The sequence below is a fragment of the Macrotis lagotis genome, chromosome 7, assembly GCF_037893015.1.
Source record: "Macrotis lagotis isolate mMagLag1 chromosome 7, bilby.v1.9.chrom.fasta, whole genome shotgun sequence".
NCBI classification, from domain to species: domain Eukaryota; kingdom Metazoa; phylum Chordata; class Mammalia; order Peramelemorphia; family Peramelidae; genus Macrotis; species Macrotis lagotis.
The window spans coordinates 15,143,212-15,167,355 of NC_133664.1; the positions used below are offsets into that span (position 1 = coordinate 15,143,212).

At 45.8% G+C, this 24,144-nt stretch overlaps 1 protein-coding gene across 3 annotated transcripts in view; it reads right to left on the bottom strand.

The window, feature by feature from the left end:
- The window catches only part of SPMIP4 (sperm microtubule inner protein 4), a 49,613-nt gene extending 26,332 nt beyond the window's left edge, over positions 1–23,281 (bottom strand). Inside the window, exons 1-5 of one of the 3 annotated variants that reach the window (XM_074195507.1) lie at positions 23,135–23,281; positions 21,288–21,441; positions 14,224–14,382; positions 8,920–8,991; positions 2,952–2,981 (exon numbers count right to left, since the gene is read on the bottom strand). In XM_074195507.1, coding sequence (XP_074051608.1) covers positions 2,952–2,981; positions 8,920–8,991; positions 14,224–14,382; positions 21,288–21,421 — 395 coding nt within the window. In that variant the 5' untranslated portion in view covers positions 21,422–21,441; positions 23,135–23,281. Of the gene's footprint in view, positions 1–2,951; positions 2,982–3,400; positions 3,551–8,919; positions 8,992–14,223; positions 14,383–21,287; positions 21,442–23,134 lie in introns of those variants that run through there. The other 2 variants (XM_074195508.1, XM_074195509.1) reach the window with 2 other exon arrangements.
- Between the last annotated feature and the right edge of the window lie 863 nt (positions 23,282–24,144).

Genomic DNA, 24,144 nt, shown 5'->3' on the forward strand with positions numbered 1-24,144 from the left:
GGGCGAGGGGAGGGAGTTGCAATCGGTACACAGGTAAATCTAGAGAGTAACTCACCTCCTGGGAGGAAGCACTAACAAGGCAATCTCAGGGCAAAACCCACCTCATTTTATTTAACAAGAATGCTATAGTGGATAGAGCACCGGCCCTGGAGTCAGGAGGACCCGAGTTCAAAGTGTTCTTCAGACACTTAATAGTTATCTAGCTGTGTGACCTTGGGCAAGCCACTTAACACCTTTTTGCCTTGTCAAAAAACTCTAAAGGCAAACAAGAATGCTATAGCTTTTTGGCTGCTAACAACACAGATAATGGTACATGGGAAGAAAATGAAAAGGTAGTGGGGTACAATCATTAGTGGAATGGAAACAAGTAAAATGGAGACTGTGAGCTTCCTCTTTTCCTCAAGGGCCTTCTGCTCCTCTCTCCTTCTGCCCCTCGGTCTCCTATGATGAGGTGGCCTTACTCCTAAACAAAGTCAACACCTCCTTCCATCTGCTCAAGCCAACTGTTGCTCCTCTGGCAGACAATCCCTCTGTCATCCTCAATTTTTCACTCATTCTCTCTCTCTCTCTCTCTCTCTCTCTCTCTCTCTCTCTCTCGCTTTGACTCATCTCTCTATAAACATGCTCATGTCTCCCCATCCTGAGAAACCTTCACCTGATCCTTCCATTGTTGCTAAGTACAATCCGATATCTCTTCTGCCCTTTGCAGCTACTCCTTGAAAAGGCCTCTACACTAGCTGTCTCTGCTTTCTCTTCTCTCATTCTTCTCATAACCCTTTGCTATATGACCTCTGAACTCATTCTTCCATGGAAACTGTTTTCTCTAATTGCCTGATCCAATGACCTTTTCTCAATATCCTCATTCTCCTCGACCTCTCTGCACCTCTGGACACTGATGATCTACTCCCCCATCCCTCTCCCTTAAAAATCTCTTCTCTCTAGGTTTTCCAGACATAGTGATGTCTCTCCTGGTTCTCCTCCTACCTCTCTGATCACTCCTTCTCTGTCTCTTTTGCTGGATCTTCCTCCAGATCATACCCTCTCATCATAGGTGCCCTTCAGGGTCTGACCCTGGGCCCTTATTTCTCCTCTTTTCATATTACTTCATCTGATGACCTCAGCAGCTGCCATGAATTGAATGACCATCTCCTGCAGATGACTCAAATTCACCTTTCCCAGTGCTAATCTTTCTACTAATCTCTTTTCTACTCATCTTTCTTCTAATCTCTCCTCACTTCACTGTTTTTCAGATTATCTTGAGTTGAATATCCATAGAATCTTAAATTCAAAGTGTCCTAACAAACAGAACTCTCTGTCCCTCCCCCCTTTCCTTCCTTCTTGCCTCTCATCTTCTCTTTTACTGTTTAGGGCACTACTGTCTTCCCAGTCCTTCAAGCTCACAAACTCAAAGTCATCCTGGATCTGCACCTTCTCTTACCTCCATGTCCAAGCTAGTGCCAAGGCTTTTTATTTCTAACTTGGCAACATTTCTCGAGTACGTTCCCTTCTCTCCACTGATACTTGCCACCCCTATCACGCAGACCTTCAAGACCTTCCATCCAGACTATTGCGAGAGCCTGCTGGGGTTGGGGGGGGGTGCTCTGCCAATCTCAGGTCTCTCCTTATTGCAGACCATACTCCATTCATCTTGCAATATGATTGTTCAAAAGGACAGGTTCAATTATGACACCACTACTCCTACTGAATAAACGCCTGTGATTCCCTTTCACCTCTAGGATCAAATAGAAACGTCCTGTTTAGTATTCACAGCTCTTCCCAACCGACTCCCTCCTCCCCTTTCCAATCTCCCTGATACATATTCTTTGGTCCAGTAGTGACACTGACCTCATGGCTATTCCAGGAACAAGATATTAAGGAACTCCGGCTTCTGAAAATACTCAGAGCACTTTCTCTGGCAGTATGCCTTGCCTGGAACATCCCCCCCCCTTTAAAATTTTAGGTAATAGGGTTAAATGACCTGCCCAAGGCCACACAACTAGGTAATTATTAAGTATCTGAGGCCAGATTTGAACTCAGGTCCTCCTGACTCCTGGACAGGTGCTCTATCCACTTTGCCACCTTGCTATTTCTCATTTCCCCCCCTTTTTTTACATAGATCACTGACCTCCCTTGCTTCCTCTAAGTCCCCACTAACATTTCACCTTCTATATTCAGATTTCCCTAACCCCTCAGTTCTAGGGCTATCTCTGTTAATTATTTCCTATTTGTCCTGCATACAAATTACTCGGTTTGATGTTGTGTCTTTCATTAGACTGTAAGCTCCTTGAGGGCAAGGACTTCCTTTTGCCTCTTTTTGCAGCCCAAGTCCTTAGTACAGAGGCACATACTGATGATTGTGAATGAGGGGAAACTCACAGCCTCCCAAGACCCCCCACTTGCTAGCCCTTATCTTGCCTGCCCTGGGAGTTTCTCAACAATATTATCATTTTACTAAAAGGCAATCAGAAAAGCTCCTAGCAGACACATGTCTGTGGGACTTATCAGGACCATGTGCAGAATGCTACAAAGGTCTGCCTGCCTGCCTGCCTGTTTGGGGAAAAAAATGTCTAATTTTTCCATATTGATGCTCTTCACTCTGTTAATTGTAGATAAGAAGAGGCCTGAAAATATTGGGATTGGCTGCTCCAAAAGATATTTTTTTTAAAGCCTGCAGACCTTCATTTTAGGACTTTTAAAATCTGCAATGATTGTGTCAAAAGGCACTTTACAAAAGGGAGAAAATTCAATTTTCATTTGCCATTGAACTTGGGAGAACTTGATGAGAGGAAAATCACTTAGAGTAGGAAATGCTTTCTTTATAGGGTCCCCTCCCTGTCTCCAGGCACATACCTGTGCTGCCCCCCCCCCCCCAGTCCAGCCCCCATCCTTCTGTAGGGTAGCAGGTTGCCTATAAGTCACCCAAGCTTCTATCTGGGCAGGAGAATACTCACTGTGCTGCAATATTGAGTGGTTTCGGAAGCCTGGGAGAGGAAACAAAGGGAAACAACAAAATGGTGTTAAGGAAATGGGTTTAATTTTCTTTTTACTCTGTAAGGTGACAGAAGAAATAAATGGATTTTTAAAAATCAAACAACAAAAACCACACAACCACCCCAAATAACGTGCAGCAGATCCTATTTGCCAGTGGCTCTGAGGGGAAGCTTCCTCCTCTAGCTTCCATTCTATCTGATCCGTGTCTCTAAGAATAATCCACTGCACACACTTTGGGGGGGCGGTTTGCAGGGTTGTGGGGTTAAGTGACTTGCCCAAGGTCATTATTAAGAGCCCAAGTCTAGACTTGAACTCAGGTCCTCCTGATTCCAGGGCTGTTGCTCTATCCACCTAGCTGTCTCTACTACCCACTCTGAAGGGAGATTTTGGTGACCCTTGGGTTGGCTACCTTCTGTCCTTGAGATAATCACACTCTGGCCTCTGGCCATCTCTGGCTGGTTGAAGTTTGCTCTTCCTATCAGTCAGGTTCATGCTGCACTGGGGACTTGGAAATCCTGTGATAGCTTGGGCCTGGCCCAGCTTCATGTCCTCAGAGGAACCTGCCGGAACCTTTGCCCCACTAACAGGAGCTGTGAAGGCACCTACGTCATCATGTGCCTTCCCTCCGCACCTACGTCATCATGTGCCTTCCCTCCTCTCTGGATGATGCAATGAGCACCAGGAGGACACAATTGGCTAAATAGGGAGGTCTTTCCCCAGTCTTTCACTCCCCCCTCACCCCCACCAGTCCTAACCAACTCAGCCCCATGGTGGCCCAGACAAAGGTTCTGGACCTTTGATTATGTTCTAGGAAATCTCACATGGTTCTAGACCTGGGATGACCCCAGGTAGGGACAGATGTGGCTCTCATGTCTAATGTGCTTTATCTAAGGTTTGTAAATTTGATTGGCATGACAAGCCTGTGAGGGAGGTGCACCTATTACTCTCATTTCACAGATGAGAAAACTCATCTGAGGTCTGGAGAAGGCAAGGGACTTGCCCAGGGTCACCAAATCAGTAAACTCTAAGTCTAGGACAAAGCCCATTACAGCTCTAGCCTGCCTCCTTTGGATTGTAGTTCAGTAACCAGGGTGAGCCTGTGGAAATATCTGTAGGATCAGGGGACAGAGAAACAAAGGGTAAAGTTTATTTGCCTGTTTCTAAATTTGACAGAAATTTGAGCTCTCTTTTTCCCTTAAAACACACACACACACACACACACACACATGCACACACACATGCGCACACACACAGACACATACACACATACGCACGTGCACACATACACAGACACAGACACATACACACACAGACACACACACACACACACACACACACACAAAACCTCCCTTTAAAAGCAAAACAAGGGGCAGCTAGGTGGTGCAGCAGAGAGAGCACTGACCCTGGACTCAGGAGGACCTGAGCTCAAATCTGGTCTCAGACACTTAAGAATTACCTCACTGTGTGACCTTGGGCAAGTCACTTAAGCCCACTACCTTGCAAAACCAACAACCAAAATAAAACTCTCTCCCCACCCCCCCCAAACTTGACCTTAAAGGCTATAGCAAGGAAAGTACTCATTGAACTTGGAGGAAGAAGATTTGGATTTTGAATCATCCACTTTGCCCCCTTCATACCTTTATGACCTTTGACCAGTCACATACCCAGGGACACCAGCCCTCCTGCCTCTCCACACTGGATGTTTTCTACGCTTGGAATTCTCTCATCATCTTTACCTTCTGACTTTTTCAAGTCTCAGTTAAATTCTTACCTTCTGTAAAAAGCCTTTCTCAGTCCGCCTTAATCTTGGTGCCTTCCCTCTGTGACTACCCTTAATTCATCCTATATACGGCTTGTTGGACATAATCTGTTGGACACAGTTCTTTGCATGTTGACTTCCCTACTTGGGGTGAGCTGGTAGAAACATTTAACAACCAGCTCTTTGAAAAGAGTCTGCATCACATGCTGTTGAGTTTAACCTCTACCACTTTCTTCTGACTTTCTAGACAATAAAGAAAACATCCTAATTTGTAGCATTTATCAATTTCTAAGGTATAAAAGTTAGACTGAAAATTTTTTTGTTTGATATTTCATGTTCTATTATGTTATGGAAGTGTTTCCAATATATATTTTTTTCAAGGCAGTGGGGTTAAGTGACTTGCCCAAGGTCACACAGCTAGGTCATTATTAAGTGTCTGAGGTCGGATTTGAACTCAGCTACTCCTGACTCCAGGGCTGGTGCTCTGTCCACTGCGCCACCTAGTGGCTCCATCAACATCTTTTTAAGTTACACATATTCACAATTTTCTTCCACCCTCTCTTCACACGCCCTTTCTGTCAGCAGTGAATAATCTAGTAAAAGTCGCACATTACATTTGTGTTGAACATGTTTCCGTAATAGTCTATTTGTGTTTGAGGGGTTAGGTCTAAGGGAAAAGAAGGAAAACCAGAGGAGAGGAAGGAAAAACATAAATTTTAAAACAGTGAACATAGTCACACTGAGAATTTCACAATTGGGCTCTTTGGTTCCAGTTGGCTCCAGAGTTCCTTTGCCCCCATTAGACTGGAAACTCCCTGAGGGTAGAGATTTTTCTTTTCTTTTGCCTTTCTTAGTATTTCTAGTGCTTAGCACAATGTCTATCACATAACTTAGTAAATACTACCTAACTGAACATCTTTTATCTTCTCTTTGGGCCTCAGTTTCCTCAGCTGTAAAATGAGGCGAATCAGACTGATGACCTTCAAAGTCCTTTCCATCTCTACATGCATGATCCTGTGGCAGTCACTGCAATGGCTTGCTAAGATTAAAAATGGTCTGCCCTGGCAGCTTTCTGGTGGGTGATGGGAAACTACTGAGGAGGAAAATTCTCTTTCAGAGTACAACTGTTCTGCAAGTCATCATTTTAGAGTAGCCTAGAAGAGGAAGAGGTTAAGTGACTTGGCTAGGGTGACAAAGCCAGGACACACTAATGGTAGGCTTCAACATCAGATCTTTCCGATCTCATTGAGGCTAGGTCATAATCTAGTGTAACACATGGGTGCAACACATGTTCTTTTGGAGAAAATGCACCAAAAATTTGTTGTAAATAATAGAGAAAAGGGCTTTAGATACAGGTGACCACGGAGCCTCTCTCAAGGGCATTCCTATAGGCTTGTTTTTCCTATTTACAGATGAGGAAACTGAAGACCAGAGACTTATCCAGGATCACCCAGCTACTAAGTGGCGAAGATGGGTCTTGAATGAAATCCCAGCACTCTCTCACTAAACCAGAGAGTGCCTCTATAAGCATCTTTCCACTGATAATGAACTATATTGCCATCTGGCCGGGTATTCAAATGGCAAGTTTATCCATCTCTGTGTGAGTCAGATGTAAAGAGCAGCTCCCTCAAGCTCTGTTACTATCCAAGAAAGTCTCTTTAAAATACTTGGGCAGGGGCTGCTAGGTGGTGCAGTGGATAAAGCACCGGCCCTGGAGTCAGGAGGACCTGGGTTCAAATCCGGTCTCAGACACTTCATAATGACCTAGCTGTGTGGCCTTGGGCAAGCTACTTAACCCCATTTGCCTTGCAAAAAACCTAAAAAAAAAATAAATAAAATACTTGGGCAACGGGGGCAGCTAGTGGCACAGTGGATAGAGCACGGGCCCTGAAGTCAGGACGACCCAGACTCAGACACATAATTACCTTGGGCAAGTCACTTAACCCCATTGTCTTGCAAATACAAAAAAAAGTGATATAAAATACTTGGGCAAGGCTGGCAAATCAAAAGAAATTGGTTGTCATTGGCTGGCTAAATACCTCAAAGACACCGCAAACTATTTGAATGATGGACTGCAGCCCACAGGGACTCAGGCAGCCCATTTCCTGAACCTAACCCAGCTCATCCATTTTCCTGTCCTGCTGGGAGATTATGTACCCGCTTTGCCAGGGCCACACTTCGGGCTCTGAGCATCCCTAAAAAAGGTACCTGGATCAACTCTCTATTACATGTGCTTCGGGTGCCCTCCAGTGGCCAGTATTGATAGTGAAGTTTTCCAATAGAGTTTTGAAAGAAAGATTTTTTTAGCACAGAAAATAAATGGACCCTTTGCCCTAGACCTCTAGAATAGTCAAACTGGAAGGCTCTTGGGCCAACTAGAAGCAACTCCAGATTCCAAGGCTGTTCAGATGCCAACTTGGAAGAAGGGAGAAAGCAAGCTGGACATCCGTAACTGTGTATGCTTTTAAGCTATGAAAGCCTAATCCCGCCCTAAGATTTCTGGGACACTCTGCCAATGAAAAGTGAATAATAAAAAATGCTATTTATTCAGGAGTGTGAAGCAGCATCCTAGAGGGTTCCCTAAATGCATGAATCCACAGTTTAGTCGCCCCTTCTCCCTAAATAATAATTTCTTCAGATTTCAATGCTCAATTAGTTTTCCTTTAAGTAATCTTTTCTCTCTAACAACAAAATGGTTCACTTTTTTTTTAGATTTTTGCAAGGCAATGGGGTTCAGTGGCTTGTCCAAGGTCACACAGCTGGGTCATTAAGTGTCTGAGGTCACATTTGAACTCAGGGACTCCTGACTCCACTGGACCACCTAGTCGCCCCCCCCCCCCCATGGTTCACTTTTATTTGGAATCTGCCTATGGCATGCTACTCACATGCTCATGGTTGTGTTTTGAAATAGCAAACGGCACCCCAAGAAAAGGCTAAGAGAAGCCAGCTATTTAGAGTGGATAAGGGAAAGCTGAGACTTATTTCCTCTAGGGAGGGCAGTGACGGCCGCTGTGAGCTTTTATTATAGAACGAAGCAAGCAGTCAGTCAACAAACCTTTATGAAGAGCTTTTGATATACTTTTGGTCCTTGAGATAATTGCTCTCTGGGTTCTAGTCTCTCTGCCAGGGCTTGCACTATGCTGGGGACTTGGAAATCTATGGCATTTTGGGCCTGGCCCAACCTCACGACTTTTTTTGTTGTTGGTTTTGCAAGGCAGTGGGGTTCAGTGACATTCCCAAGGTCACACAGCTAGGCAATTATTAAGTGACTGAGGCTGGATTTGAACTCAGGGACTCCTGACTCCAGGGCCGGTGCTCCATTCCCTACACCACCTAGCTGCTCCCCACCCTCATGACTTTAAAGGACACTCTGAGAGGCACTGTTGTGCTAAGGATACAAAGAAAGGGGAAAACACTGTTCTTGCCCCCAGGAGGTTTACAGGCTAAAAAGTCAACTTATATATAACTCAGACAAGATATGCACAAGATAAACAGAGGCATTTAGGTTCAGACATAAGGAAGAATGTCTACCAGAAGGAATGGTGGTTTAAAAAGGCATTTAGGATTTTTTTTTTTTGGATTTTTGCAAGGCAATGGAGTTGAGTGACTTGCCCAAGGTTAAGTCAGTATTAAGTTCCTGAGACTGGATTTGAATTCAAGTCCTCCTGACTCCAGGGCTGGTGCTCTGTGCTACCCAGCTGCCCCAAGACTTGTGATCTATTGGAATTATTACTAGTGTGTACCACAATCAGTCTTCTATCTGAGATGGATTCAGTGGGAGTCTCCTAACAGTCTAGAACAGTGGAGAATCACAGCGGGCTAGAACTGGAAAGTAATGAAGTCATCCCTTTCCCCCAGGTCTTACAAGAAGAAAGGCTAGAACAAGGTACCCTGGCCCCCACTTGGGCACTCTGATCCCTGTTCAAGAGACGACCAGAACAAAAGCTCTCTGATCAGCAATCAGAACTCCTCACCCGACACTCCTAAGCCAGTTTCTGACGACTCTCAATGAATCTGCCATTAATAACTTCCTGCTTATCAGTCCCCCTTTAAGTCATCACTTTTTGACATCTTAGAAGAACACAAAACATTTCTGCCACACAGTGATCTCCCCCAAATCTCCCCCCCCCCAGCAAGGTCATGGGTCTCATGGCAGATTGGAACCTTACAGGCAATCGTTGTTGTAAAGATTACTCTTTTTGTTCTGCGTCAGGTGGTAGAATTGGCGGATTGGAATACAGCTGAAAAGAAAGGAAAAGGTTGGATCACTTTTAGAGCCTGAACCACACAGAGTCCTCTTCCTAGTTCTTGGAAAGGAAGACAGATATCTGAAGCTCACTCACACTCAGGAAAATGTTCATTTTAATAAAATGTTCACTTTAACTCAATCCACCTTAAACACCCACCTAGGCTGCACCAGGTATGTGGGCAGAGCCTGAAGATCCAAAGATAATGGAACCTACTCTCAAGGAGGTTACATTCTCCTAGGGGGTGGGGGAGGAGATATATGTCATGAAGACAAAATTTATGGAAATCTGAGAGATGATACATCATTTTAGAGCTGGAGACAATATCTGGAAAGTACAAGCAATTTTCTTTCTCTTTGTCTATTCTAGGTTTTACATTTTCTTGGGAGTCTATATTTACAGGATAAAAGCTAATGGGTAAATGATTTTTGATTGTGCTAACATTCCCGTCATTTTTAAATGTGCAAGTGAATTGTTTTTTAAAGCAATGATTTTTTATTTTTTTCTCCCAGCAACTTGGCAACCTAGCACTGTAGCTCACAAAATCATAGGGCTAAAGATGGAAGGGATCTTGGAGGTTTTATCCTGTCTAATCCTTAATTTTGACAGATGAAGAAGCTGAGACTAAGAGAGAGGTTCAGTGACTTGCCTAAGGTCACACAGGAAGTAAGTACCAAGGTAAGTACCAAAGAACCAAGGTTCTTTGCTTCCAAATCCAATGCTCTTTCCATGTACCATGAACCATGAATCATTGCATTGTGCTTCAATTTAAAAATAAAATATGGCAGGAGCCATCAAGAGCCATTTCCCTTATGGGGTCTATGTTTGATACCCATCAGGGTTGCATAAGGAAATATTCCGCTGGCAACTCTTTGTTCAGAAGCTCTCAGAGATGCTTCCCATCCTGTGCCATGGCTTCTCCAGCCTGTCCTTAAAGATGGAGGATGACTCTGGATTCTCCAAAGTGCCTATTACGTGATGATATAAAAGGAGACATGGTTACCGTATCCCATCACTCACTGTCTATGGCTTATCCCATCAAGATGGAAGCTTTTTTTTTAAGATTTTATTTATTTTGAGTTTTACAATTTTCCCCCTAATTTTGCTTCCCTCTCCCCATCCCCCACAGAAGGCAATTTGCCAGTCTTTACATTGTTTCCATGGTATACATTGATCCAAATTGAGTGTGATGAGAGAGAAATCATATCCTTAAGGAAGAAACACAAAGTACAAGAGATAGCAAGATCAGACAATGAGCTATCAGTTTTTTTTTTCTAAATTTAAGGTAATAGTCCTTATCTTTGGTCAAACTCCACAATTCTTTCTCTGGATACAGATGTATTCTCCATCACAGAGAGCTCCAAATTGTCCCTGGTTGTTGCACTGATGGAATGAGCAAGGCCACAAGGTTGAACATCACCCCCATGTTGCTGTTAGGGTGGACAGTGTTCTTCTGGTTCTGCTCATCTCACTCAGCATCAGTTCATGCAAATCCCTCCAGGTTTCCCTGAAATCCCGTCCCTCCTGGTTTCTAATAGAACAGTAGTGTTCCATGACATGCATAGACCACAGTTTGCTAAGCCATTCCCCAATGGAAGGACATTTACTGGATTTCCAATTCTTTGCCACCATAAACAGGGCTGCTATGAATATTTTTGTACAAGTGATGTTTTTACCCTTTTTCATCAAGATGGAAACTTCTTCAGAGAAAAGATAGCTTCATTCTTTGTATCTTTGGTGCCCAAGGCTGGCCACATAGTAGGCATCTAACAAATTCTTAAAGATTTATTCCCTGAGTAATAAAGTCTGTTGTGTACATAGCCAAAGTGCATCAGTGTAGAATGTGGATTCATTGTCTTTGAGCTCCAAAAACTTAGAATTAAACAAGACTCTTCCTTTGGAGAATGAAGACCAGAAAAAACAACATTGGTCATTTACTTTCTTCTTCCTTTGAGAATCATCAGGCTCCTGATTATAACCCTGAGGAAGCTCACAATTTGGTAGTTGTTTGTAAGTGATGAAAGTCATATTTTTCATCCTCCTTTACAATGACCTGCATTAATTCCCTCGTATTGGAAGAACATTTCAATAGCCTTATCTATTCTTTGAACATAGTGATTAGTGAATTGCCAAAGCATTAAGGGTTCTTCAAGATTTTCACATAGGAAGAATTCATTCATTCAGTGGTTAAAAAATAAAGCAACAACAATGACAACAAAAAGCCCAAACGAAAAACCAGCCTCCTTGTTGGTGTTGTGTTTCCTGATCACCAATGGCCCTGGGAGATCTTGGCTGTGCCCAGGTAACACCAGCCATCTCTCCTTCAGCTTGGGCCTGAAGCTGAGCCTTCCCAGGTTCCTGGAGTGGAGAGGGGCAGGGCAGGCCTGGTCATCTACAAAGGATGACCAATGATATCTATGTCTATGTCTATGTCTATGTCTATGTCTATGTCTATGTCTATGTCTATGTCTATGTCTATGTCTATGTCTATGTCTACGTCTATGTTTACATCTACGTCTATGTCTATGTCTACGTCTACATCTACATCTACGTCTACCTCTCTCTCTCTCTCTCTCTCTCTCTCTCTCTACATATATATATATATATATATATATATGTATATATCTTTGTCTCTCATTTTTCAGATGGGGAAACTGAGATTCATACTCAAAAGATATATAAGCTTAATGAAGAGAGCTGCTGCCAGCTCAGACTGGCTTTGGGAGCTGGTTGTTATATGTTTAGGGTAAATCAACAAATACTGGAAGCTCCTATAAGCAGGGACTTGATTTCTTGTTTTGGCGATTATCTAGATTTACAAATGTGATGGAGAACAACGCTAATTATTAAACTGTACAGTGTGTCCTTTTAGAGAGGTGGTTGGAAAATATTTGCCAGCAGGAAGGCTCCTTGCCCAGCCTGCCCTTCACTCCGGGCAACTCTTGCCTTCCATCATTTGGTTGGTCAGTGTGATCGTCTTCCATACCGAAGGACTAGGAGTAGTAGCCGTAAATAACCAGGAGGAGGTATACACCAGGCCTCTGTCTCTCACTTTCCATCACATGATAACCAGGAATGATTTTTTTTTAAATCACTTAATTTTCACATTCTTTTAAAAAAACCTTTGAGTTCCAAAGTCTTTCCTTCTCTTCATGCAAAACCCATAAGGGATGATGGCTTTAATAAAATAATTAAGATGCAGAAAATGATTTTTTTAAAGTTGTCATCTGATGGAAAAGACATCCATATCCAGAGGAATAAATATGGAGTCTGCCTGAATAGCAAAGATGATTTTCACTTTTTAAACTTGTTTTGTGCTTTTTCTTTGTTGTGCTTTTTCTTTCTCATAGTTCTTTCCCTCTTAGTTCTGATTCTTCTTTCATAACATGACTAATATACCAAGCATGACTGTGTGGGTATGATGGATATCAGATTATTCATTGTTGAGGGGAGAGGGGAGGGAAGGAGGGATGGAGAAAAATGTGGAATTCAAAGCTTATAAAAATGGGAATGTGGAAGACTATCTTTGCAGGGAATTGGAAAAATAAAAAATCATGAAAAATGAAATTTGAAAAGATAATGTTAAAAAAATTAGTTGCCATCCTTTCTATCCTCAAGAATGTACACAGGCCCTGCAAAGGAGGAACACTGGTTAGGGTCAAGGGGAACAGAAAGACAGGCCTACCATTTCACTGCAATCTCACAAAGACTTAGGGGAAAGACCCCTTGGGTATTGGAAGGATCTTCTGAGGAGGCTTAAAGGAGAGATATGAACAGGCTGGATGAGCTGCAATGTGCCCCACTGGATGGAAGAGATACCTCAGGGAGCTCCTAGGAAGTTCTGATGTATAAGTCATCAATACTGTTTTGCACCACTCATTGAAAAAGCCTGCTGGTGGCTAGACTGAGAGTGATCCCACGTATGGAAGTGCCAGCATAGGTCTACCTCTTGCTCTAGGCTGATCTGACCTGGCCCTTTCAGGAGCAGACCACAACTTTAGGTCACTAGGATAGATGAAACCACTTTTAGCCCAATGTTTCCTCATTTGTATTTTTATCATAACATATTCGTTCTATTCACTACCAAAAAAAAAGTCTGACAAACATGGGTGCATGCCAGATTCAGTGAAGTCTCTGCTAGTTTTTATGTATTGACTCTGCAAAGCCATGAATATTCTTTGGAGATAACATCACTTTCTGGTACTCAAAATGGGAGACTTTTCTTAGCCATTGAGAGGTACCATTTTGGACAAGGTAAGAGGGTCTTCTTTAGGGCTGTGATTAATGCTACTGAAACCTACTCTCCCTTAGATGCATAACTTTTCCCAGTCTATAGGAACTGGAATGTTAAATTTGCTTTGCAAAAATTAGTCACCCAACAATTCCCTGCCACAAATAATAAATATGTCTCCTCCGAACACTTAAAAATGACAAGCCCTGGCTTTTAGGGATATTAGACTTGACAGTAGGGTACAAGGAGTGCTCATCACCTGGGGATGCAGCTTGGGGGAGGAGATGAACAGGACCCTGGGACACTCAACGTGCATCTATCCTTATGGTCCTTGAGGGGAAATGGCACTTCCTGGGGAAGGACTTGACAGAAGAGAAAAGAGACAAGAGACAAGGCCATTCAGGGGTTCACAGTAAGAATGCTTTGTTCTTTTCTAGGGGACACATGACCTCTTTGCAGACTCCATCCCCATCAGCCTATGTAGATTATGGTGGGCGAAGATGTGCTGCAATTGCATTTGTGGTTCAATTCTTTTGGTCATGATTAATGCTTCATGACCCCATTTGAGGTTTTCTTGCATGAGACAGTGGAGTGGTTTACTATTTCCTTCTCCAGCTCATTTTACAGAGGAGGCAACTGAGGCAAACAGGGTGAAGTGACTTGTCCAAGGTCACACAGAGAGTGTGTTTGAAGATGGATTTGAACTTGGAAAGGAGAGTCATCCTGACTGCAGACCCGAGCTCTGAGGATTATGGCATCACCTGTAGATTCCATATACAGGCTCATGGGGTTTGGAATTCTCAGGACACTATGTCCTGTCTATATCATTATTTAAATGTCAAACATGTCACATCAGAATTATACCAGCTTAATTCTTTCCCCTCTTTGTTCCTGTCATTTCTTGAATTTTATCTGATTTTGTTTAGTGGGAGGTGGCAGAGAAGGACGGGAACAATTCACTAGGACCACAATAACCTCATGTAAACCCCATTTACCTTGGCCAGGGGTCTCCACCAAAGCCAAAATGCTTATGTCCTCTGCTGAAAGTTCGAGGAGGCTCCGATTTTGGTCTAAGTTCTTCCAGAACACCACACTCCCGTTCTTTTCCCCATGGGTGACTGCATGTTAAGTGCAGTTTCCCTGACTCCTGATATCTGTAAACGAAGAAAGAATTTTTAAGAAGCGTCCGAAAATGAGATTAATTTCACCATTGTTAGTTTTCAAACTTCTTACTGGTTAGAAGAGTCTGCGCCACTGTTTTGGGCCAGGCAGGGGGCATGGCCGGACGTTGCAGAAGGCGGGGGGCTATCATGCTGGGAGGGTGTCCAGAGAGGCCAGGGATTGGGCAGATTACTGGAGTCCATGGCAGAGGAGTCCGTGGATAGAGGCTCTCTGGGGAGGGCAGGACTAGAGAAGGACCAGGGGACCGAACAGGGGTTCACTGGCTGGGGATTTTTCATTGAGAATGTGAGTGAATGAAGAGCTGAGAGAAGGGGTGGGGAAGGAGAGAGGGGAGGGGAGGGGAGGGCAGGGGAGGGGTGGTGTGTTCCCACTGGCTCGCTTTCCCCAGTATGGTCAAGTGTGGAGGGTGTTGTGGGGAGAGGCGGAAGGGGGTCCCTTCAATGGGGGGGACAGTCTCCTGGCTGTCTTTTCCTCTACTTCCTCTCTCCCCAACACACACACACACACACACACACACACACACACACACACACCCCCCCACACACACATGCACACAAACACAACACACACATGCCCACACACAGACACAGACACAGAACACACACGCACACACAGACAGAACACACATGCACGCACAACACACATACACACAGAACACAGTGCAGACACAGACACACACATAGAACACACATGCACACACAACACATGTGCATACACAGACACAGACAGAACACACATGCACACACAGAACATAGATGCACAAGACATAGAACACACCCCACACATGCACACCCCCACACATGCACACACAGACACAGACATAGAACACACATGCACACACAGACAGAACACACAGACACAGACACAGACATAGAACACACACATGCACACACAGACAGAACACACACACATACAAACACACACACACACATCTTCCCCAAGGTGGTGGAAGATAAGGACATTTTTCACTAGAACAAATAATTGAAATTGAAATGAAGGCTGGGCCCGGGCCTCATGGGTCTCCGCTTCCCGCAGCCCGCAGCCTAACTAGCAATTTGAATACCGTTTTCAGAGAAGCCGAGAACAGAGTATTATTTATGCTTCCATTGTGGCCCCAAAGGACAACCAAGTCCTAATGGCCTCCAAGAGCCTCTTCTGGCTTTTGGAGAGAACAAGAATTACCCCCCCTTGAGACCCACTTCAGCCCCCTGTCTCTTAGGAAGCATTCCTGCCTCAGAGACCCCCCCAGACACTGTCTCTGCCCGCAGAGTGGTGGACTACCCACAGCATTGCAGAGCAGTCTGGGCCAGGGGGGCCAAGAGTCTGGCCCAGGGTCACACAGCTCGCCTGCCTCAGAGGGAGAACTGGAACCCAGGCCACAGCCTCCTCCTCCTCCTCCTCCTCCTCCTCCGCCTCCTCCTCCTCCTCCTCCTCCTCCTCCTCCTCCTCCTCCTCCTCCTCCTCCTCCTCCCTCCTCCTCCTCCTCCTCCTCCTCCTCTCTCCTCCTCCTCCTCCTCCTCCTCCTCCTCCTCCTCCTCCTCCTCCTCCTCCTCCTCCCTCCTCCTCCTCCTCCTCCTCCTCCTCCTCCTCCTCTCCTCCTCCTCCTCCTCCTCCTCCTCCTCCTCCTCCTCCTCCTCCTCCTCCTCCTCCTCCTCCTCCTCCTCCTCCTCCTCCTCCTCCTCCTCCTCCTCCTCCCCCTCCCCCCTCCCCCTCCTCTTCCTCCTCCTCCTCCTCCTTTCTCTCCTCCTTCCTCTCTCTCTGGAGTCCCACAAGGAGCGTGGCTGAGAGACAGAGGTGGAATCCTGGCCTTCTTGCCACAGCTCTCTCCACCCCCCCCCCCATTCAGAGCTGAGTCCCCCAGCTTAAGTGTTGGCAGCCCCAGCCTCCCCGGTAGCTGAGATGATTACCGAATGCACCGCCGGATCATATCAATGTTAAGAACAATTACCAAGATTTCAGACGACTTTACAGCCATGAGCTCATTTGAGCATCACACCATGGTAGCTACTGTTATTGCCATTTTGCAAGATGAGGAAACTGAGGCTCACAAGGGGACCGGCCACCCTCTGGTGTCGGAGGCAGTTTTCCTACCCGGCTGCCTGTGGCTCCAGGCTCGGGCCCATCGGGTACATTGTAGAGTGAACCCTTCTCTCAGGAACTGTTGGCCGGGAGGGTTTCTGAGGCCCTTAGAATTTTTTCGGGGTAGAGGGCATTTCGCAGGTTGCCTAATCTGATCATTATTTTACAGACTGAAGGTCGGGGAAGTTAAAGTTAAGTGACTTGCTCAAGGTCACGCCAGACTCAAGTGACCAAAGCTGGATCTGATACTGAGGCACAGTGAATAAAACAGCAGCCTTGGAGTCAGGAAGAGCTAGAGTTCAAATCCGACCTCTGATACTAACTCTGTGACCTTGGACAAACCACGTCACCCTGTTTGCCTCAGTTTCCTCATCTTTCAAATGAACTGAAGAAATAATAGCAAACCACTCCAGTATCTCTGCCCATAAAACCCCAAATAGGATCACAGAGAGTCAGACTGCATTTTTTCCCACTGACCGCAATGTAGAGATTCTGTGAAGAAACAAGATCGATGAGCCCAGGATTGAAGACATAGAAACAGAGTTTGAAGCCTCCTCTGCTATTTATACTCCAATCTAACCCAGTGATTAAACACCTGCTGTATGCAATCACTGTGAAGCATATACTAACTGAAAAGCATCCATTGGACTCAGTGAGTTTACACTTTGCTCCCTGTGTGACAATGATTTTTGGTTTCCACTTGGGTAAAATGAAGGAGTTGAACTAGGACCCCCAGGGGCATCTTAGCCTCTTTTGCCATGGACCTCTGCCTCCAACCAGCTGGGGAAACTGAGGCACCCATTCTCAGAATAGTATTTTTTTTATTTTGGGGTATTTTTTTTCTTGCAAGGCAATAGGGTTAAGTGACTTGCCCAAGGCCATACATCAAAGTAAGTATTACGTGTCTGAGGTCAGCTGTGAGCTCAGGGCCTCATGATCCAGGGCTGGTACTCTATCCAGTATGCCACTTAGTTGTCCCTAAAATAATATTTTTAAAACTTTAAAAAATTTAAATAATTTTTCATCTTTTTTTTTTTTTGCAAGGCAATGGGGTTAAGTGGCTTGCCCAAGGCCACACAGCTAGGTCATTATTAAGTGTCTGAGGCCAGATTTGAACTCGGACTCCTGACTCCAAGGCCAGGACTGTGCCACCTGGCCGCCCCATCATCTATTTTTAGATGGGAGGAAATGCTGAATTTCAGTTAAAGAATGATGTCAATAAAGATGTGATTTGCTTCCATCAAGTCAGTGGACACCCCCTCCCCACCTGGCCAGGGCCTGCAGAGCAGGGCCATCCCAAGCATCCCACCCCGATCTGTGCTTGACTCAGCACCCTGCTGATCCGGGGCCGCAAATAGTGTCTCCTCTCGTGGCTTTAAAGGAGTCTTTATTTAGTTCATCAAATTGTCCAAAAGTCAGATTTTTCTAAAAGGGACCCTCACCTAGCAGACATTCAGCACTGGGCGGGCAGCAGTGCCACCCAGTGGCCGATTCTCCCAATTACAATCTCCGAACAGGTTAAGGGAACCCAGCTGAGCTAGTGGGTCCCAGAATCTGGGTGAAAGTACAGACCCCTGGAATTGTGGGGCGCCTGAGGGGTCATGTGGACCCCCTGCCCCCTCCACCCCACCTTCAACACAGAGGCCAGGAGGGAGCAGCAGGGAGACCAAAGGGGATTTCTGTGGTTCCTCAGGGTCACCTGGTGTCCAAGAATGGGGTCTGCCCAGGGAAAAGGAGGAAATGGTCTCCTGGCTGGCATGGGTGTGATCTGGGTTCAGGAAAGGCTGGGAGATTTCAAAGCTTTCCAGAATTAGGCGATATGCCAGCATCTTCAAAATGCCAGCCGACTTTTCTAGCTGACCTCAGAGTCCAGAAGGCCTGTGTTCAAATCCCACCTCTGACACACCTCTTCTGTGACCCTGAACAAGCTGTCACACCCCTTGGTGCCCCCGGGGAAGGCTGTGTAAGAGAATGGCAGTCACAGATCTGCACTGGGGGGCAGGGGGTTCTCATCCTGAGCCCCTGGGGGTCAGCACGTGTCCAGAGACCCAGATGTCTGTCTGTCTGCCTGCTTGTCGGCCTCTCTTGCCTTTTCTCCATCCAGCCAGCTGCCTGTCTGACTCGATCCCGTTCTCTGTCCATCATCTCTCATCTACCTATTCATCGTCTATCTCTCTGTCTGCCTCTTTCTCTCAGTTCAGGAAAGTTCTGGACTAAGTACTTTGCAAGGATTATCTCATTTGATCCTCACCATAACCCTGAGATGTAGGGGCTATTAATATCGCCATTTAATAGAGGGAGAAACTGAGGCAAATAGGGCTTCAGGGACTTCCTCTGGTTTCCCACAACTCAGCAATCTATCCATTGTACCACCTAGCAGTCCTATCTGTCTGACTGTCTATCATCTATCTATCTGTCTGTCTATCTATCACCCATCCATCTACCTACCTATTTATCATCTATCTTTTATATCTCTCTACCAATTTGTCTATCATGTACATCTGTCATTATTTATTCATTCATTTTCTATCTTATCTATCTCCTACATCTATATATCTTTATAATTATATCCATCATATATCTATCAATCTATCATACTATCTACCTATCATCCATCTATCATTCATCCACCCATCCATCCGTCTGTCCATCCATTATCTATCTATTTACCTGTCTGTCTAACTACCCATCTATTTAGCTATCATGTAGCTATCTCTTATAGCTACATCTTATTTCTCATATACATCTTATCTTATTTATCATATACTTCTATCATATACATCTAGCATATTTATCACATATATCTATCATTTATTAATTTATTTTTCCATCCATCTCCTACATCTATACAATATATCCATCATATCTATCTATCTATCTATCTATCTATCTATCTATCTATCTATCTATCTATCTATCATCTATCCATCCACCCATCCATCATCCACCTAATTATCTCTGTCTCTCTCTTGTCTCTGTCTCTGTCTGTCGCTCTTGTTACTTCCTTAGTATAGGGAAGTCCCACAGGAGGAAACCCCTTCTCCTGATGCATCTTGGCCATCTTCTCTGCAACTTCCAGTCTTTGAGAGTTGCTTGCCTCCCAGACAAGTTAAGTGACTTATGTACAGTTGATCATACAATCAAAGATAGGTCAGAATGGGACTTGAACCCAACTCTTCCTGGCTTCCAGGCTGGGTTTCCTATGGATGCTTCCTCCTCTTTTCTTCCCCTCTTTCCACAATCATGTGTGTACATACAAAAATATATACACATGTGCATGTATAATCGAGCCCTTAGATATTTAAATCACTTTTTAAACTAAATTGTATTGCCACATTCTTGGCATAGGGAACTCCTACTGAACAATTCCTTACCAGTGCCTCAGTTTCCTCATTGTACAGTGGGTGGAAGTTGGGGTAGATGGTCTGTGAGGTCCCTTCCTATTATATCTAAGATCATGAATCCTAGTTAGGTCATTTGTAAGCCTTGTGATCCTGGCCAAATCCCTTCTCTCTGTGGGCCTTAGTTTTCTGTAATTTCTGTAACATTTCTAATTTCTGTAAAATTAGAGGTTGAGCTGACTCTTCTAGGTCCTTTATAGCTCTAGATATTGGATCTTAAGGATTTTTCTTTGAAAATCCAGAAACTTGTAAGTAAAGTGCAATGGGGCCACGCTGATATCAAGGACGAAGGAGAAATGCTAAATCCAATGGAGCGAAGGTGTGCAGCGAGTTGAACAGGGAACTGTCTGGCGCGTTGGGAGCTGAGGCCTCAGCCATTAATGTGGTCTTAGACTCCTTTAAGTGGAGTGTTACTCCTGGTGGACTATCAGGCATGTTTCCTACATCTAGAAACCATCCCCCCTTCTCTGAAAAAAGTTGCTAACTAGACCACTTTCTAAAGAGAGGCCTGGTCTGGGTCTAGAATTCCTAGATGGGTAAATTTTCTGGCAGCTTTGCCAGAGTTGCACGATAACCCAATGCCATGCAGTATTCTCAAGAGTATTTTGTTAAGGTGACGGATGCAGGATTTCTTCAGCCTCGCCCCTAAACACATAGAACCATTTTGTCCTGGCTTTTTCCTCCTGTGAGAAGTGTTTCCCCATTTTTATTTAAGGTGTATGGTTCTAAATGAACGCTACAGGATTCAGTTTGAATGCCTGGCTATCCAGTTGCAGGATGAAGGCAAAGCATTTTATTATTGCTATTATTAAACTTGTGGTCTCAACTAGTAAATAGTCATGGCTTTGACATTGATGCATATAGAACCATAAAACATGCCAACTGGAGGGGACTGATCCATACTCTACCCCCCTCTCCACTCCCATTTTACAGATGAGGAAACTGAGGCTCAGTGAGGGGAAGTGACTTGTCCAAGGTCACACACGGAACACAATAGAATCAGTATTTGAACTCTTGTTTCCAAATTGGTGCTCTTTCTACCACCCCAGCTGTTGGGGTCTTTCTCCCTAAGTTACCTGGAATCTATTTTATGCATATTTATTTTCAGGGTTTGCTTATTAATGGTGCCTCCGCCTTCTCACTACTCTCCTCCCCAGTCCTGGAACGAGGCCTGTCACATAGCCAGCACTTCATACATTCCTGTATTAATCTTTTACTTTAATAATTGCATTCTGGAGAAGTTCATTCATTTTGCCCTCAGTTTTAGCGAACGTTTCCATTTCTTAACCAAGTTGTTGCATGGGAATATCAGAGTCAGACTTGAACCCAGGTCTTAGACCTTATCGCCACACTTCGTCCGCTGAGATAGGCACGTAAAGATTTGCTTTTTTTCTTACCTGTCATCTGCCGCAGTTGTCTGTATTGGTGATTGCAGGGGTGGGCACATTTTATTAGACGTGAGAGTGTTGGACAAAATATCAGTGCCTCCCATTTGTCTGTAATAGTAAGACACGTCATGACAGACCTCCATGTTTCCTCAGTTAAAAATATCTAAAGGGGAAAGGAAGACCAAGTTGGCATGAGTTTCATGGGACACCACACTTTTCCGCCACTGTTCCAGGCTCCACGCATAGGGGTCAGTTTTCATGGGGAATTCTGAGGACATCCCATCTCTATGTTTGTAGCCACAAGGAACAGAGAGTTGGCAGCCCAGTGGATAGAGGAGCCCTGGACTCGAAGGAAGCTCTGATCCTGGAATCCCCAACTCACACTTACCGGTTGTGTGAGCCTGGGAAAGTCACTCATCTCTAAGGGCTGTTTTCCTTATGTATAAAATGAAGGGATGAGAGGTCCCACCCGTCTCTAAATTAAGGATAATCAGTGATAGTGATTTTTTTTAAAAACAGGAAACAATTTCCAAAGTGGAACATTTTTGGTGGTCAGCAAAAATCTCATTTTTTTTTTTGCAAGGTAATGCAATGCCCAAGGTTACACAGCTAAATTATTGTTAAGTGTCTGAGTTCGACTCTGAACTCAGGTCCTCCTGACTCCAGGGTGGATGCTCTCTATCCAATGCACCACATAACTGCCCCAGAAATTTCTCCCTCTTCATCACCATACTTCAAAAAAAGAGAAAGGAAGGAAGGAAGGAAGGAAGGAAAGAAGGAAAGGAAAGGAAAGAGAAACTTTTAACAAGTCAATGGAAAGAAACTTTGAACTTGGAAAAAACCTCAGTTCAGAACATGTCTCCTCTGACATTTCTGTTAGATCTTGGTCACAAGTCACATCCTCCCTTTGGCCTCAGCTTTCTCCCCTATAAGATGAGAAGAAGGAACTAATTGGCCTCTGAGGTTCCCTCTAGCCCTTGGTGTATGCTCCTAGAATTTCTCACCGAAGAGACTCAAGTTGTGATCTCTAGCATTTTGCCAAAGGATTCTTTCAACTTTTGTGCTACGGTCAAATGAAAGGGTTGGGAGACTTTTCCACCCCCCCTTCTCTTTTTTGGGGGGGTTCCCTAAAAACCTAGTGTAGGTTCTACAGGTAATAGGACCTTCATTTTACAGAAGCAAAATTCACTGGGTTAGTCCTAAACTTTGAACAAAGCCAGACCTTCTTCCTTAGAGTCTCTGCCTCTGGTGTCTGGGGAATGGGCATCCCAACTCTGCCATCTAGGGCCCTGTGAATCTCTCTAGTTTAGAGGGTCTCCAGTATGTGATATTACATATATCCCATGTATTTGAAATGCCTCTCTATGCAGCAAATGTGTGTATCTAAATCCACACAAAGTTATTGGGTCAATTTAAAAGATAATGGAGTAGTTTCATCATCTCCTTCTCCAGCATGTTTTACAGATGAGGAAACTGAGGCAAACAGGTGACCTCATGCCAAGGTCAAACAGCTAGTAAGTGTCTGAAGGCAGATCTGAACTCAGGAAGACCTAGATGGGGCTTTGTGACTGTCTGTCTGTCCTCCTCTCTCCTTGTAGCCCTTTAGGAGGCTCTCAGAGGCCATCGGGCCAGAGAAAGCTGCAAAAGAAGTGAAATGGCCAAGGTCCCTCGGCCCTCCCATGACTTGGAGAAGGAAGCAGGAAGCAAAGCTTGGGGAGGGGGTCCCTGGGGCCTCTCCTTGGGTTGGGGCTGGGGACGGGGTGCAGGGAGTCCCAGAAGAGGGAGATGGCCATCACGGGCTGGGCCCCTCCACCTCCGGCCGCCCCACGAAGTGGGCAGAAGGCTTGGCCACGCACCTCACACATCAGTACCCACGAAGAGCTCTTCCTCCGCCCTTCTCCCTGCCCCCACCCGGCAGAGCAGTCCCAGGTGGGAATGAGAGCGGAATTCGAACCCGGAGCCGCCGCGGCCTGTGACCCCGGGAGAGCTTGCAAGCCACGTGCGGGTGTCTGTGGGGGGGGGGGGTGCAGCCGGAGGCCCACCCGTGACTGTGACCGTGGCCCTGACTGTGACAGCTGCTTGATGCGTGCCGTTTGGGGGCGAGGGGCCCCAGTGACTAGCACGGGGGGCAGACTGGGGGTGGGGCTGCATGAGCAGACGCCAGGTGAAGGGCCTGGGGAGGGGCAGGGGGCGTGGGTGTGGCCGCCGGGGGAGGGCCCCTGGCAAAGGTGCCTTCGGCTCCCGGGTAGCCCACCCGGTGACCCGCTTTCCAGGGAGCCCTGCTTCGGGGCCAGCCTCGGGCACTTCAGGCTGTGGCTGTGTGACCTTGGGCGGGTCCCTTAGAAATAAAACACAACAAGGAAGGGGGGGAGGGCACCCGGCCAGGGGGCAGGGTGTAGAGGGGCAGGGAGCCCACCGAGATACCCGCTTTCCAGGGAGGGGGAGACGTGCTTGGGGGGTGGGGGCGCTTGGTAAGGGGGAGGCTGTTCTCTGAAGGAGATGCGACTGTGAAGGGGTCTCCCGTGCTAAGTCCCGAGGACAGGGCCCAGGGACTCTGCTGTAAACGGGCCGGGCCCGGGTCCCTGGGGTGCGGGGAGAAGGACCCCGGGCGCGGTGGGAACTCGGGAGGGGGCGGGGTGCTGGTGACGTGATCTTTGTCGGGGCTTGGGTTCGAGTCATCCCGAGGGCACGGAGCAGCCCGGCCCGGAGCACCCAGCGGAGGCCGTCCTGCCGGCATCGCCTCCGCCCAGGCGCCTTCCCCAGAGGCTGGCCCAACCCCGGGCAGATTTCTTTTCTTTTCTTCTTTTTTTAAAAACAAGGCAGTGGGGTTAAGTGACTTGGCCAAGGCCACACAGCTAGGGGTGTG